This window comes from Sminthopsis crassicaudata, chromosome 4 (assembly GCF_048593235.1).
Source record: "Sminthopsis crassicaudata isolate SCR6 chromosome 4, ASM4859323v1, whole genome shotgun sequence".
Classification (NCBI taxonomy): domain Eukaryota; kingdom Metazoa; phylum Chordata; class Mammalia; order Dasyuromorphia; family Dasyuridae; genus Sminthopsis; species Sminthopsis crassicaudata.
Window position 1 is genome coordinate 433,647,419 of NC_133620.1, and position 18,155 is coordinate 433,665,573.

Genomic DNA, 18,155 nt, shown 5'->3' on the forward strand with positions numbered 1-18,155 from the left:
ACTGTATTTTGATCTTTTTATTGTACTATATTATGTTCACTAACAATTCATACTAGTAAAGGAAATGATCTATTATAAATCCAATTTTGAGAGTTTGTGAATAATGTAAAAACACTGACACTATGACAAAAGCATCTCTTTGAAACTTTTAATATGTAGTGGTGTGTGGGACAAGGTTAAATAAAGCAAGGAGATTCTCATAGAAGTGGAAAGGAATTTTATTACTTAACGAGAAAGGGTGTCTCCCTCCCAAAAAGCAGTCAGACAAGGAGAGGCAAGTTAGAATAAACAATAATTATATAGGGGTCGGGGTAACACTCCCTATAGGCTGGCTCTTTGCTCTGATTAGTTAGGACAAATGACCTCACCTTCTGAGTAATAAATGAAAAAAACTTCTAACCCAACCACATCTTTAGGATTACTAAATTACCTTATATGGGAGCTTTAATGCCAAGGTGGTCCTAATTTAGTCTCATAAAGAAAAAGGTTTATATAATCCTATTCTTTCTAAACCTCGAGGTTTGTGGAGAAAGAAACTTGGGCCTGGGGCATAGCCGACCTTTACTCAATTTTAAAAACACTTTCCATCTTGTGAGATGGCTTTCACAGTTTATTTCATTGTGGGAAAATGTAGCCTAATTCTATTTTTACTCATTATAGCTAATATTTTTGTATGCTTTTTACATCTTTTGTAAAAATAACGTTCTTAAAGCACAAAATATTTTTACAAATGTTTTAAATTTTGAGAAAATTGTGAGTGGCCTTGATTTTCATAATGCTTTCCTAGATTGGGTAGAAATAAAAACAGACAGAACACTGAAAATTAGTGTGGAAATAATCATCTTTCCCAGGAATAACATTTGGTGAAATTTACAATAAAGAGTCATTATAAAGAGTACAATATAATGCCAAGTTGTATTTTTCATAGAAATAAAATATTTTATATAACATAATACAGCGTCTTTCAAATTATAAAGCGCTATGTAAGGGCTATTATTGTAATTGTTACTATTACAAGGTTACTTGGAAAGAAGGAAGGGGGGAGGGAAGGAACCAACTGCTCCCCGTGAACACGTGGCCTTCAAGGATCTCGCGAGACTGGCTTCGCGGCGTCGTCGCCTCACTCCGTGCTGAGTGGCGGTTGGAAGCGCATAACGGTCGCCCGGCCTCGAGGCGTTCCCGCCTTTCTGAAGTGGCGGTTGAGGTGGCAGTGGTCATTTGTCCTTTTCTCTCCCCACATCGCCCACGGGAAGGCAACCCGGCAGGCCAGTGGGTATCAAATCCATCCCTAACTCTCCAAACCCTTCCCGCCTTCCTGCCACCCTCCCCCATCGTTCCCTCTCCCCTTCCGCTTACCCTTCCGCTTACCCTTCCTTTTCCCCTCCCCCTTTCCTCTTCCCCCTTTACGCTTGCGAGTTCTTTTTCCTCAAAGGAAGAATAGGGAGTCGGGTGCAGAGAATTTAATAGTTTAGATTAAAAGGGAACGGATTTTAGGCCTAAACTCCACCCTCCAATCCTTTCTCTTTTTACAAATGAAGAAACTGAGGTCCATGGCCGTAATCCCACAGGTGGCAAGTGATCTGGCTTGGATTTTTACTACGCGCTGGGATTTAATTTCCAGCTCCCCAGGCTGTCTGAAGGGATAACTCAGGCCTCTTTTTTTTTTTTTTGGGGGGGGGGGGTGGGAAAGCATTTATTAAGCCCCTTGCGCTGCTTTAGGTGCTTCAGGAAGAAAACTTTGATACCTGAGAATGTGACCACAGCTCTTTGGGTTTTTGATTTAACTCTTATGTAATAATTAAAACGAGAAAAGCTACTTTTAAAAATGTGTCAAGGGAGCTGATTTTTGGTAGAATGCCTATTTGATATTCCACAACTATTTTTCCTTACACTTGATTCCACTCAAAGCAAAGCCTTTACTTATCTACTTCTGATGAATTTGTTTGAAAGTGAAATAAATTTGCTACTCTGTGGTTTCACATTATATCTTTGAAGTTTGCAGGGGAGCGGGGAAGGTGTATGATTGAATTTGTCAGAATTTCATGCCATAGAATCACATTTTCACTTAAAAAACTACTAACATCAATACTTTTTTTTTTTTTTTTTTTTTTTTTTTTTTTTTATAAAATTGGTTGGTTAAAAAACTAAATATATCAGAAAATAAGTTATTTCAAGGGCTGGGATCTTGTGATTTTTGTTATATTTTTATTTTTTAGATAGTTGACAATTTAGTGTTTTGTAAATAATCTACTCTTTTTACTTTACCAAGCAAATACTGGAACATTAGTATTGTAATCCAGGCAATTTATTCCTTAAGCATTTGTTACTTTTTTTTCTTTTCTTTTCTTTCTTTCTTTCTTTTTTTTTTTTTTTAACCAAGAGTAATTTGTGTCCACATTAATGAGATTGTCAGAAACATTTGCTATTTTGTTAGGATGAGTAATTTGTGTATGGTCAGAAACAATGTACAATATTTTCATTGTGACTGATGTTTTTTGATTAAAAGGAAATGGAAAAGGAAAAGCCTTTTAAATTGTTTGTACCACCAAGACTAAGCAGCAGTCAAATATCAGCAGTTAAACCTCAGACCATAGGAGGAGACACTAATTTTTTCAAGGTAAATATGAATGTGACATACGTATTTGATATTCCTACCTGTAGAAAGAGATTTAATATGAGGTATTCTCTTTTTTTTAAGATTAATTTTGTAATTATAATTTTTTTTGACAGTACATATGCATGGGTAATTTTTTTTTTTTTACAACATTATCCCTTGTATTCATGTCTTTTCCAAATTTTTCCCTCCCTCTACTCCTTCCCCTAAATGGCAGGCAATCCCATACATGTTAAATTAGTTACAGCATAATATGAGGTATTCTCAATAGTGACATTTACCCCAAAGCTTTTTTTTTCCCCTTAAGAATGGAAGGTTTCGAATGTTATATTCTTGTAGGAGCAAAAGCATTTTGTGTACCAAACATGCATCTTCCTCAGAATTCTTAGCACCTATTTCTATAGTATGCCCAGTATACACCATGGACATTTGGTTAATGTTGCTTTTAGATTGACTAGTAAATTTTATTTACTACTAAAATATATTTTACTTTTGAATGAATCAAGTAAAATCTTGCCCCTTATGAAACCCTGGAAATCTTAACACTTGAAATACCAGGTTAAACACACTACAAGAAATCTATTCACTACTTCAATTGAACTAGATCTCTTCCATAAATTCTATCTATTCAGTATGGAAGCTTAGTCTATTTTTGGTTTATAACTACTTAATCCCTTTTTCTAGATTACATATTTCTTGAATGATAGCCTTTACAATTTTTTTATGGAGAAGTTGTTGTGGAGTCATTTTTCAGTCATGGCTGACTCTTCATGACCCCATTTAGTATTTTCTTGGCAAAAATACTGGAGAGGTTTGGCATTTCCTTCTTTGACGCACTTTACAGATGAGAAAATTGAGGTAGAGTTAAATGACTTGCCCAGAGTCCCACTGTTAGTAAAAGTGTTTGAAGCCAGATTTGAACTCAAGAAGATGTCTTACTAACTGCAGACCCAGCACTCTATCCACTGTATCACCTTTCTGTCCTGAAAACAAACAAACAAAAAACTAGACTTACTGGATTTAAAATGTAAAATTTTATCTAAATGTAAAATGTAAAATTCTAGTTGCCATAAGCTTAGAGGCAGCATGGCAAGAATTAGTCAAAACATCAGCAAGATCTGAGACAAAATTTTACTTCTAATGTATATTAGTTCTGTAACTCTGGGAAAGTTACTTAACCTTTTGGTACTCTGGGCAAACTCTCTAGGACCATAAGTTATAGAACAATTACAGATCTATATTGGGAGAAATTTTCCTCTGGGATTTCCTTATATTGGTAAAATTATACACTTAATCCCTTCCCATAATTATACTCATAATACATAGCTCTAGTTATAGACCGTATGAATATTGTGAACAACATAGCTAAATTTGGAGAGACTTATCACGAGGTCTATAGAATGAATTTTTTTTCAGCCACAGAAACTATTGAAGAACATTCATAAAATTATGATCTTTATCTGTGGACAGTATACTAATCATAGACCTTGAAATAATAATACGAATAAAATTAGATTTATAATGGAAGAATGTAAAAGTTTATTCTTTTTGTCAGATATACATTTTATGATCTTCACTGAAGTATATATCTTGTTGAGGATTAAAGGTGACACTGCCTTTTCTAAAGTTATTTCAGTGGACCTCAAATTCTGAGAAGTCATACCAAATTGGAAATACTTCAAATACAAAAAAAAATTGTGTCTTATCAGAGAACTAAGCAAGACAATTTAAGTCAATAAACATAACTGGTATGTGTTGTAGATCCAAAGTAAAAAATAAAACAACCACTTCAAGGGATTTACATTTTAATAACTAAGTTAAAAAAATTCATCGCCAAAATATTGAACACTAGGTTATAAGTATTTTTTGGCTATAGAAACTAGTGAAGACATGACTTTAACATAGATGAGTTGTAATCTGTATCTTTCAATAAAATACCCTACAGTGATAAATATGTTGAAATATTATTTCATGTATGCAGAAACACCATACATGTGTATGCACACACATATCTAGAGACATGTATTTTTAAGGCTTTGTTGTGTAATTAAGATATTTTGCTTATACTTTCAGGGTTTTAACAAAAATGGTGAAGATGAATTTGGTTTGCCTTTTGGAATAACTAAACCATCTAAACGTAGCGAAAACATTGATTCAGGTGGGAGAAATAAAGCTGATTTTAAGGATTAGAAAAATAAGGCACAAGCATTTTTGAGCCTTTTTACTCTGATAGTTATTTATGTTATTTAATGCAATATAGATGTGAAATTTGATCTTTAAATATCAATAATTTTTATCTTTCAGATCCAGTTTTGCAAAAAGTTAATTTTTTGCCCATGATTGGAGAGGTCAGTTAAATATATTGTGTTTCTATTTCCATATAGCATGATGACTGCACTACACTATACATTGTTGAATCACTTATTTGCAAATAAGAAAATCAACTCCTGAGATATTGGGTTACTTTTAAGCTAGTATTGTTACTCTTTGACACCTACTAGCAACTTATATTCTCTTACAGAAGACATTTTATTCACTTTTCAGGTTGGTACTGAGCAGTCTGGCTTCTTGGAAGAATTAAAGAATCCTCAGTTTGAGGTCAGGAGTTGCTATATTAAATCAAAGCTATTTGTTATTTTTAAAATCTTCTCATAATGACATTAGTGATATTTACAATTGATTTCCTTAATGTTTTAATGTAAGATTAAAAAAAGTAACTTTTGTTCTCTTCAGATTGTTAAATACCATAGTTTTCTTTCCTTTCCTTTGGTACAAATGAATCTAATTCTTGTTTAGTGACTTTTTAGAGACAAATTTTGTTTTTATCTAGTTCATTGATAAAGAACAGAAGAACATAGATGAAAACAGGGTGTGGAAAGGAATAAGAATCATACTTCTGAATGTTTTAAAAGAAAGTTAATTGGTTTGTGGATGCTTATTGTATCTACTACTGTGGATCAAAAAATAAAGTTCTTTGGAGTATATGTTATTTTAAAACAAAGAATTATTTTTATTAATGATAATTAAATTTTGGACACTAATGGCTTGACAAGAAATAATATTTTATGGTTATAGTAATTATAGAATAAGTTTGAGTGACAATACTTTATAATATGATATACAGAGTTAAAAGGAGTAAGTATTGTAAACCTTTTTGGATTAAATCACATACCATAAACTTTTGGAAAGAAAAGATTGTAAAAAAAGTAAAAAATCCAAATAGAACTCCGGTCTTGATGAAATTAGCATTTTATGATCATTTTTGTTTTTCTTTATTATAATTTGCTTTAAATAGTCCCATTCTATTTTCTTCCCTCCAATTTCCAACTTTTTGGAAAGTTTTTTTTTTTTTTTTTTTTTAAGATTTTGTATTGTGTTTAGTATCTAATTTACTTTAAACATTCCAATCAACCAAATTTTCTCAGGATTTAAGGATCTGAGTTAAGTAGTTTTTGGAGCTGCTGATATTAATTCATTCAGTCCAGCAAGGTACAGTGCAGGTTAAATGCTAACATTGTACTAAAGATTATTGAAGTACAGTGGAAAAAAAGTTATTAGAAGTTACAGTTATGATTTAAATGTTTATAAATGTGATTTTGTAAACAGAAATCAGTTATATTAACAATAATTAAAGCCACTAGCTTGAGAGAACTAATATGAGAATATTATTAGATGAGATAATTGTCTCAAATATTAAGTATTGAAGAGACCTTGTGGCATAGTGATGCTATGAACAAATCACTTAATCTCTCAGATCCCCAGGCAACTCTTTATCACTGTATTACAGATAATAATAGTTAATATTGGTTTTGCAGCTAAATGGTGCAGTAGATAGAGCACTGGGTGTGAAGTCAGGAAGGCGTGGGTTCAAATTTGATCCTAGACGCTAACTAGCAGTGTGACCTTGAGCAAGTCAGTCTATCCTTTTTGCTTTGGTTTCCTCATCTATAAAATGAGTCAAGAAGGAAATTGCAGACCTTCCCAGTCTCTTTGCCTCAAAAATGCTAAAAGGGGGTTACAAAGAGTCAGACACAATTGAAATGACTAAACAACAATAACACTATAGATATAATGCTTTATCATTTCCCAAATGACTTAATTATCTTTATGTTCACAATTCTATGAGATAGATGCTATATTATTATATTTTATAGTAGAGATAACTGAGTCTGAAAAAGGCGAGTGATTTGCTCAGGATCATCCAATTGTTTTATTTTTTATTTTAAAAAATTAATTGTATAATTATAACTTTTTTTTTTTTTTAACAGTACATATATATGCATGGGTAATTTTTTACATTATCCCTTGCACTCACTTCTGTTTTCCCTTCCTTCCCTCCACTCTCTTCCCCTAGATGGCAGGCAGTCCCATACATGTTAAATATGTTATAGTATATCCTAGATACAATATATGTGTGCAGAACCGAATTTCTTATTGTATAGGAAGAATTGGATTCAGAAGGTAAAGATAACCTGGGATGAAAAACAAAAATGCAAACAGTTTACACTCATTTCCCAGTGTTCCTTCTCTGGGTGTAGCTGATCTATCCATCACTGATCAATTGGAACTGAATTAGATCTTCTCTTTGTTGAAGATATCCACTTCCATGAGAATACAGGATCATTCAATTCTTAATTATCTGAGGCGGGATTCAAACTCTGGTCTTCCTGGCTCCAAGTTCAGTATTCTATTTACTACACTATCTGGCTGACTCAGTTAAACTACCATTTGTATTTATGAAAGAGTTTTTATCAAAATTAAATAATGCCATTTTTAGGAGCCTTTAATAAATATTTTTTTGTTTTAAAAATATTCAGCAGATAATATTTAACTTATGGAACTTTTCAATAATTTTTTTCAATAGACTTCAGAGCCAATAAGCAGAGTTTATTCAAAATTATATAAAGAGGCTGAAAAAATTAAGAAATGGAAGGTGAATATAGAATTTGAACTGAACCAGAAGGAGAAAAAGTTACAGGAAAATAGAAAGATTATTGAAGCACAGCGAAAAGCCATTCAGGAGTTGCAGGTATATTGGTAAACTTTTGCAAATATAATTTTGTAAAAGCAGAATCAGTTGGAAAAATAAGATTTAGTATGCTAACTACAATCCAGTTGACATCAGAGTGGATTTCAGTTTAAAATTGGTCAGTATTATTAAAATTTTTTTTTAATTGTAAATTTGTCCCATGGTGTGAATTTTGACGAAAATGCTTTTTCAAGCTTACATGTATTTGATTGTTAATATAATTTTATTTTTAGTAATAGGGTATAGGTAATAAAAGTATAGATTATTTTGAACAGATGATTGTTATTAAACATTTTAGAATATTTTAAAGAAGTTTGTATTTTAAAAATCCTTTTTTTAGTGGCAAAGTATTTATTAGCAACACAAAATAATGGTGATAAGACAGAGCTGAACTTTCAAATATGAAGTTATTTAACCATATCTTTATAAATGATTCCAAAATATTTATTCATATAAAGACAAAAGAGAATTTTCAGAAATGCAACTCAGATTAAAAGGCAGATTTTCCCAGATTTTCTCCAGAATGTTTAGAAAAAATAGAGGATTTAAAATATTGAGGTGGAGGGAATACTCATTTCATTATGCTATGTGTAGAAATGATTAAGAAGAGCTTATTTTAAAATAAGTGAAATTTTTGTGCCTACATGAGGTCCAGAGAGCATGTCAAAAAAAGGAAATCTGTCACTGAAGTTTATTTATTGTACAGCATCTTATAATATTACTAGAATATGTGATCTTCTGATTATCTTTAAGAATATTTTCAAGAAACAAAATGTGAGAGGGTTATTTAATTTTTTTGTTAACTAGTTTGAAAATGAAAAACTAAGTTTGAAGTTAGAAGATGGAATCCAGGAAAATAAAGAATTACTAAAAGAGTAAGTAATAATTTCAGTATTAACTTATACATATTATACTATTGAGTACTATGGAAAAAGGAGAATTTTCTTTTTTCAGTCTTTAACATCTTTAATTCTTAGCAGTTTCTTTGACCATAACACTTTTTTTCTGCATTTATTATTAGCATCACACAGATAAATGTTAGATCAGGAGTCATTGGTTAGTGAAGTCATAAACCAACTCTTTCAACTTTCCTGTTTCTGTTAATAGGATTTCTCTTGTTGACTTAACCTTTTCCTTCATCCCCAATTATAATCAGTTATCAGATCTTGTTGATTATTCCTTTGAAATGTCTCTTGTATTTCATAATTTCTAATATAATTACAACTATGGTAATCCAGAGTTTTATCTTCTCTGCTTAGGTTATTAAAACAATCTTTTAGATAGCCTTTTTGATTCATCTCTTCCCTTTCTAATTCATCTTGTCAAGCTAATTTTCCTTACGTACTGGAATTTGATATTTTGTTATAAATTCTCTTACCAGGAAAACTTAAATTTTTTAAAAAGTGGTCTCTTACAATGTTTAATCAAAATGTCTGTGTCCTTCAAAACCTTTCTTAAGTCCTATTTTTTTCCATAAAATTTTTCTAGTTCCTACTAATGTCTTTCCTTTGAACTCCTAAAACATTTGTAGTTTGGACTATATTTAGCATTTAATTACGTATGATTTTTGTTTTGAGCTATTATTTCTTATATTTTTATCTTTTTTTCCAGTTTTATTGTAAATACTTTGAGATATTTTGTGTCCTCCACTGTACTGAGCACATAATAAGAATTTAATAAATATTTATTGATCCATTGGTATGACTGATTTTGCCCTAGGCTTTGCTGACAAATGGCAGCTTGGGTAGCTTAGGTAAACATGAGAACACAAACTGCATTCAGCAGCAGTTATAAAATCATCTTTTTTTTTCATAGATAAATGCAGGCTTCTCTTTATGCTTCTGTGAAAGATGTGGTATGCTTCAAACATTCTACATGTTTAGAATTTTTCATAAAATTCTTAAATGAAAGTTGAAAAAATTTTTTCCAGGACACATTTTTACAAAGGAATGTTTCCTTTCCTTAGGAACAACACCACAAGACATATGTGCAATCTCCTCAAAGAAACCTGTGCTTGGTCAGCAGAAAAGTCAAAGAAATGTAAATATCTTTTCTTGTTTATTTAACCTTTGTCAACATAATGGTTTCATTATCTTTATTAGGAAACATTTTCCCCTCTTTTTAGACTCCAATGTAATTCCTCTGACCATTTTATTATGTAAAAATTAATCATGTTCCATGGAATTTTTTCTTCAAAAAATGTTTACATAGTATTTCTAGTTGCCTTCATCAAAATTGAAATCTAGCCTTCAAAATAATCTTCTATATTATCTTAAACAACTGGGAAGTCAAACCAAGAATGAAATATGCATTGTATGTAAAAATGGACTAATAATGATGTATTCATATAATATGAGAGTCACAGAGAGAAAGTGCTTGTGAAAAAGAGCTAACTAATTCGGAGGCATGATGGAACTAGCCAATACTAACTAGCTCAATCAAATTGTTAACATTTCAGTATAAGCATTTGCACCTTGGAACTAAGCAAATGTTATAAATCAGGACTCTAATTTTGTTGACTTAAGGTAAAGGAGAAAATATAAGTAATGCATATTAAATTTAAAAGTATGTCCTACCTACATTTTTTTTCCTTTAGAAAGCCAATTGTTAGATATTTATCAGATCATGAGGTTTAGAAGTGGAAAGAATACATATCTAGTCTAACTCCCTCATTTTACAGATGGGGAGACTGAGGTCTATGCAGATAAAGTGACTTGCGTAAAGTTATACAGATGGTTAATAAATTACATGGACTTTATTATGCTGCCTCCAATGTTGTATTTAGTTAAATGCTGTGTTTACTTCCATTCTAAGCAGTGTGAAAATTATCTAGTTTTATACTACAAGCTTGTAAGTTATTAAAACTTTTTAATAATAATGTAGGAGAATGCATATAGTGAGGAATAATACCATGGTATGAGATTTATTGTTAGAGACCTCTTAAAGGTGAATTTTTAATATACAGTTGATTTGTGATAACAGTCTCCCATAGTTTAGATTGCAAACTGTCAACATCATCTTATTCTGTGCAGCTTTTGACAATGGCTTTTCATAAATCCTTAACATACTGGGGCCTTACTCTATGTGCTTTAACATTGTGCAGTCAACAGTGCAATATATGATTTGTCCTTCTACTATTTTTTTCTTTCACTATGTGAATGATCCACCTCTATTTCCATTCATACACTTGCTTGATGATGTTTTACATATTGTTTCTTTTATGTAATTCATTATTATGGATTGTAGCTCATTTAACTCAACTTATGAATATCTCTATTGCCCTCTATATTTAAGTGATTGTAACATTTTGTGACTTAGTAACACTAAGAGTGTTAGTACAAGATTTTTTTTTTTTTTGGTTTAAAGGGAAATTTGCAGTATGTGAAAGGTTACACATTTTCCTAAATATAATTCAGCCTATTCTTTTTTCCTATTCAATTATGGTTTCAAATTATTGTCTAATTGCAACATCCAAGATATAAATACTGATAAATAGTCTCAATAAGCTATTTATCCAACTGTTTATCATAGTCTACACAATAAACATTAATCTTATACTTGATTTTTTCCCTATATGGACTGCAAGGCTAAACCATTTTAAGTAATAATCTCTTTTAAGATATTTTCAGTTACTTTTTAAATATACTGAAAAATTCAAAACTATGCATTTTTACAAAGATTTAAAATAAATGACAAAAATTCAAGGATCCAAACAATGATCTTGATAATTATACATTACTTAATGGCATAAAAAGAAGAGTTTAAAAGTGTCAGTTCTAAAGTATGAATAGTAATAATTGATTTTTTTCCTTTGGTGATATAAGGAAAGTTTCTTTGGTTAGTCAGCATTGTCTTGTCAAAAAAAAGCATAAAGTGATGAAATACACCCCCCCTCCCATAGTACTTTCTGTGGTTCTTTTTTTGCTTTTCTTTCCCACCTCATTTTCCCTGTTTTTACACATGAATGTCTTATTTTAGAATAAGTTTTTTTTTGCACAAAACTATTTGAAATGATTTTTTAAAACAATTGTTTAAATGAGCAAGAGAACTGCTATTAATTGTGGAAAGTTCCAAAATTCCTGTTGGATTTCTACAGGGATTGTGTTGGTAGGGGCAAATTTTGTTATAGAAAAAGAGAGCACTGTAGTAGAAGTAATAGTGACACTCGTGGCTGAAGCAAATCTATTCACACAGCTTACTTACTGGAAATGGAGTGAATGTAAAAGACAGCATACCACATACCCACATGCCTCTCCCCACCATATATTTATTTACACAAATATATACACCTACCTTTATATATACAGATAACACACACATATAATATTAATATGACTGACATATAAATGTAGATTTTTCTCTTGATTGAATCTTAAAGTTTGACTTTGTCTGAGATGATTACTACTATTACTTTTTTTCTGACAACTTCTAGTCCTGATCATTGTTATTGTGTTTGTGTAATCTCTTATTTCCTATCCCTACTACTTTTCTACTTTTGTTCTGCTCCTTAACTTGCCTTGCTATTACTTAATTTTCTTTCTTTTTTTTTTTTTATTTAGAATTTTTTTTCCACAGTATATATGCACGAGCAATTTTTTTAAATAACATTATCCCTTGTATTCATGAATACAAGGGATAATGTTATAAAAAAAAAATTGCTCATGCTATTACTTAATTTTCCTGTCCCATCTCATGGAAACCTCCCTTATCTTCTTCCCTTACCTTTTTCCCTCCCTTTTTATCTCATTCTTATTCATCTACACACCCTATCCAAACTCTCCTTTATCTTTATACCCTTCTTTACCCTATCTTACCTGATTTCCTCCCCCTTGTCTCTTTATAGTTTCTTGAAGATGTGTGAAGAAGCTTCTCTCTCTCTCTCTCTCTCTCTCTCTCTCTCTCTCTCTCTCTCTCTCTCTCTCTCTCTCTCTCTCTCTCTATCTCTCTCTCTCTCTCTCTCTCTCTCTCTCTCTCTCTCACACACACACACACACACACACACACACACACACGAACTACTCAGCCAGAACTACCAGCCATCTTCCCTCCATCTAATTCCTCTGCATTGGTTTTTGCTCTAGTATTTCATTTATATATCATAATTACTATTTTTACCTTTTTCTAAATAGTTTTGTTTTTTAGAGTCACATCATACTCTACTTCAATTTTTCTTTCGGGCTTTTAATTATTAGTGTCAATCTTAGACATATAGTTTACATTTCTATGTATAAAATATAAACAGTTTGTCTTTGAGTCCCTTGAAATTAGTTTTTGAGTTGACTCATGTATTAAATTTTCTATTAGGTTTAGGTTTGAGGCAAAATCTTGAAAATTTGAGAATTCATTTAATGTCCATTTTCTGGGGTTTAATATTTTACTTAATTTTATTGGGTATAATATTTTTAGTCACAGTCCAAATCCTTTTGATTATCAACATTCACTATTCTAGGACCTGTAGTCTTTCATTGTAGATTTGATAAATCCTGAAAAATTTTAATTTGTAGCTCCAGCATATTTGAAAAAAATTTTGGTTTTGCTTGTAAAATATTCTCTTTAATCTACAGGTTTCAAAATTTAACAATGATGTTCTTATATGGTCTCCTTGTAAGATATCTTTGAGGTGATTGTTAGTGGATTTTTTTCTCATTTCTATTTTCCATTCTTATATTATCACTTCAGAACAATTATCTTTAATTATTGTCAAGGGTTTTTTTTGCTTCTAGCTTTCATGTAATTCAATTCTTATATTTTCTTTTCTTGATCTATTCTCCATATCTATTGTTTTTCTTGTAAGATGTTTTATATTCTCTTCTCTGTTTATTCTCTATACTTTTGTTTTGTTATTTCTTGGTCTCTGATAACTTCACTGGCTTCCCCTTGTACAATTATAATTTTCACAGAGTCATTTTATTCTTTAAGACTCTTCTTTAAAACTTCTTTTTTGGTTGCTTGACTTTCTTGTTTGTGTTGGATAGTTCTTATTTATTTATTCATCCATCTATCCATCCCCTCATTTATCTATTTGTAGTTTTTCCTCTATCTTTCTCATTTGATTTTAAAAACATTTTTGGGGTTCTTCTATAAATTTTTTTTCTGGGCAGATAACCATTTAACATTACTCTTTGGGTAGGAGAAGCTTTTTTATGCTTCCATATCCTCTTTTGAAAAGTAACTCTAGGTCTTCTCTATTTCCATTGTAATTTTCTATGGTTCGGTTTTTCTCCTTTGCCTGCTCATTTTTTAAAGAATGAGAATTGATTAATGTAGTCACCTCTAGTCCTGGGGTTAGGAAAATGGTTCCTCTAACTTCACTTTAGTTTTCCCTTCTGGCCTGGAACTCCAAACCAAGAGCTCCACCCTTCACCCTGTAAGTGTCAACAGCCAGTGCCCCACTGCTCCACTGCTTCTGTACTCTTCAGATGTGCTGGTTCCTTATCACCCAGGTCTGTCTCAGTAGCCTAGCTGGGCCAGACATTCCTTAGCAGAAGTTCCCTCAATTTTCAGGACTCAGACCCCTAAATCTTCACACAGTCTAGGAGGTAAAAGTTCCTGTGGTTGATGTTGAGGCTCTTCCAAATCCAGCTAGCTCTAGGGATTCCCACTAGCTGTTTCAGTAGAGCTAGTCTGGAGGTGTTTATAACTTCACACCACTTAAACTTCGGTTTCCAGTTCTTCTGATCTTCTAGGATTGTCCCCGAAGGACCCCAGTTCTGCCCAAAGTACTATTATTATTATCTTTTTACTGGTCTGCATTCACCCTAAGGTGCAATTTTGTTTTGTTTGTGGGGAAAATTTGTACTGCTTGGATTTTTTTTTTAAACCTACTCCGTTATTTTCTCACAGTCCTCTTTGTAATTCTAGAAGCTGTTATGAAAGGTAGCTAGAAAGAACAGTGGATAGAGTACCAGGCCTGGAGTCAGGAAGATTCATCTTCCTTAGTTCAAATATGGTCTCAGACATTTATTGAGCTGTGTGACCCTGGGAAAGTCACTTAACTCTGCTTCAGGTTCCTCATCTGCAAGATAAGCTGAAGGAAATGACATGCCATTCTGTATCTTTGCTAAACCACTCCAAATGGGATCATGAAAAATGATGACTGAAATGACTGAACAACAAGAGCAACAAAATTTGCCATGAAGGAAAGATGATCATTATGAATAAAAGTTGAGGCTGATTTTTCTTCAACTGTGTAGATAAGAGAGATCAGAATAACCCACAATTTATATTTTCCTTCTAAAATGTGAATTTAATAATTTATGATATTAATTTAAACACCATAAGAAAAATATTATCTGAAAGATGTAATAAAAAGTAAAATGAAAAAGAAAATATAACATTTAGTATAGCTGGACAGTTTTTTCTCACTAAACCTTAACTATTATCTGTCACAGATGAACTTTTTGACTCTTTTTTTCCTTTTTGTTTTGAGGAAGACTTGTTTCCCACATCCATTTTGGGTGTTATGGGACTTCAAAAGAAGATACAACTGAACCTACACCTGCAAAGGGACCCTTTATATTATAATAGTTGGTCATAGGCAGCCTCCACTTATGGGAAACACATTATCTTTTGAGACAAGCATATTTTATTTTTGCATAGTTTTTATTATTAGGAGCCATTGGTTGGGTGGTAGGTGAACACCAAAGATGGATATATTGCCCTGAAAAGGGGTCATTAAGTCCTCACACCAGAAGTGCTAGTTCTCCTTGAATACCCATATATGTACATATATACAAAGCACTTTTGAGACCTTGAACCACCATATAAATGCAAATTTTTGCTGCTGTCTGGAAAAACCTCCTTTTCAAAGAATATATCTAATATTTGTGTCTACTCTTTAAATGGATATTTATTTTTACTATTTTCTGAATTTCCTTTTGTATTCTTTGCCCCCTTTTTCCAGAAACTGATCCCATATTAAAAAGGCTATCTGGTCCTTCTCATAGTGACCTTATGTGCATATGAAAATCACTATTGGTTCTAGATATCCTCCAGGCTCACAATATAAGGAAAAAGTCTTCATTGTTAAGTGGTCAGGCCTGCTTTCCTAACCCATGCCATATTAGGGTTGTGGACCACTGATTTCTCTTCAACTCTTGAAATAATGGAAACTAAAATAAAGTTGTAAATTGACTCTAGTGATTACATAACTGTTGGTATAAAAAGCAAGTAATCATTTTAAACATAATTTTAACTAAGGGAGTCAGAAGGTATCTTCAGAAATACTTTTTCTGTTTCAAATCTTTTAAAAGTTTCCTGAGTTTCTAATGGGAGTCAGAAGATGAGATTACTTCCAAATGAAAATTTACTTAGATAATAAATATGTCATATCCACAAATCTATAAAAGTCAAGTAATTGTGTCAATTTGAGGACCTCCTGATTTGGGAATTTCCTCTTCCAGTAGAGATTACAAGTATTTCAACATTTTGTTAAGTCAAAGAAGGAACAAATTGATAATTTATTGTTATGCATGAATTCTAGAGAGGTGCTTGAAACACATAAAGGTTAAGTTACTACTTTTTCTGTAGCATGAGTGCAGCTATACTCCAGGAAACAATTCAACAGGCTAAACCAGGTTGAGGGTATCCAATGGACCTTTAATCTGTTGATGAGTTGGAGAGCTATGTCTACTCAAAGCATGAGAAGACTTCCCCTGACGGAATGTGTGGACTAGAACAATTTTTTTTCCATTGGCTGGGAAGGTCACTCAGGCAGGCACTGTGGAGCTTGGTCAGAAATCAGAAACACCAAGATCATCCACTGCATCCTAAAACATCACCAGTCATCCTGACTTTTGTTTTGTCACTGGACTTGGAAGAATCTGGAAAAGAGAAAGGTTGATGACTTTGTGCAATTCTGCTTCACTTAAATCCAGTTCACACATGAGCAAAGACATCAAAACTGAGGACAAACTACATTTTTTTTTTTTTTTTTGCTGAGGCAATTGGGATTAAGTGGCTTGTCCAAGGTCACACAGCTAGGAAGTGGTAAGTATCCGAGGTCAGTTTTGAACTCAGGTCTCCTGACTTCAGGGCTGGTGCTCTATCCTCTGCATCACCTAGCTGTCCCGACAAACTACAGTTCTTTGTGTGAATCTGAGACCTGCCTCTTTACAGCTGCACTCATTCATTGCATTCCTAGTTCCTTCATCTCATCCTCATGTAGCATAATTTTCATTTTTTTTTCCATGATAGTTGCAATTCTCTGGATTTGATTTCATTTATCAAACCCTTCCCCAAATGTGGCACTCAGAAATGAATACAGAAATCTAGATGATGTGTGACTAGGGTATAGTACAGTAGGACTAGCTCTTTCTTTATTCTGATAACTTTTTTTTTTTTTAAAGTGGCTTAGATCTCATTAATGTTTTTTTAATTGCCAGTTCCCATTGTTGACTCATATTGAGCTATATCCACTAACATCTCCAGATTTTTTCGACATGAACTGTTGTCTAAACATGCCTTCCCCATTCCATACTTGTATAGTTGACTTTTTGGAATTTAAATGAAGAAGTATTCATTTGATTAGATTTAGCTCTTCATTCTAACCTATTAAAGTCTTTTGGGATTCCAATTCTATCACTCAATATGATAACTTTCTCAGATTTGCCCCAAACCTTACTTCCTGTCTTATAAGGTATTAATAATTTTTAAGATTTCTTTAACTTATAAATAACAGTAATGTTTCTTAAGAGTTGTCTTAACTCCCTTTCCCATTAGTTTGTTTTTCTTCTCTCTCCCATTTGAATACCCATTTGAAATATTTAGCAATTTAGCCAATGGTATTCCAATGACATATCCATTTCATGGACAACTACTTTATCTTGATTTGAGAAGAATGAATAGACTATCAGCATTGAAAGAAACTTCTGAATTCACACAATCTAAAGATGTAATCTACAGTATAGCTGAGAAAGGCTCATTCAAGTTTTGTTTGAAGACCTTTAATAAAAGGGAATTTATGACCTTCAGAAAGAACACATTCCATAGTGAGATATTTTTAATGGTTAGGAAATAGTTCCTTACATCAATCATAAATTTTAAATTTCCACTCATTACTGTCTTCTGGGATTAGATAGTAAGTCTTAATTTTATATGATAGTCAATCAAATATTTGAAGATGTTTATAATTTCCTAAGCCTTTTACCTCATTTTCCTTTCTTTAGGGTGATGGTCCCTCTTCTCCCTCTCCCTTACTTTACTTGGTGATCTCATCAGTTCCCATAGTTTTAATTATCATCTCTGTGCTGACAATTTCAGCTCTTAACTATTCCGCTCCAGCCTCCAATGTTTCATCTTTATTTGCCTTTCAGACTTCTCAAGTTTGATGTTTTATAGACATCTTGAATTGTTCAAAACAGATCTCATCTTTTCTCCCAAATCTTTCTCTCTCCTACTCCTCCCTCCACCCTAGTATAGAGTATCCTACCAGTTTCATAGATTAGCAACATAGGAGTTATTCTCAACTGCTCTGTTGCTAATGCCTATTTCATGTATACAACATCCCTTCTC

General features: G+C 32.3%; 1 protein-coding gene across 2 annotated transcripts in view; it reads left to right on the forward strand.

Moving 5' to 3' along the window:
* Window positions 1-426: 426 nt before the first annotated feature.
* Window positions 427-18,155, forward strand: part of SYCP1 (synaptonemal complex protein 1) — a 94,077-nt gene continuing 76,348 nt past the window's right edge. Inside the window, exons 1-8 of one of the 2 annotated variants that reach the window (XM_074263153.1) lie at window positions 427-1,269; window positions 2,507-2,617; window positions 4,688-4,772; window positions 4,919-4,962; window positions 5,159-5,212; window positions 7,479-7,643; window positions 8,451-8,518; window positions 9,610-9,683. In XM_074263153.1, coding sequence (XP_074119254.1) covers window positions 2,510-2,617; window positions 4,688-4,772; window positions 4,919-4,962; window positions 5,159-5,212; window positions 7,479-7,643; window positions 8,451-8,518; window positions 9,610-9,683 — 598 coding nt within the window. In that variant the 5' untranslated portion in view covers window positions 427-1,269; window positions 2,507-2,509. Of the gene's footprint in view, window positions 1,270-1,412; window positions 1,569-2,506; window positions 2,618-4,687; window positions 4,773-4,918; window positions 4,963-5,158; window positions 5,213-7,478; window positions 7,644-8,450; window positions 8,519-9,609; window positions 9,684-18,155 lie in introns of those variants that run through there. The other variant, XM_074263152.1, reaches the window with a different exon arrangement.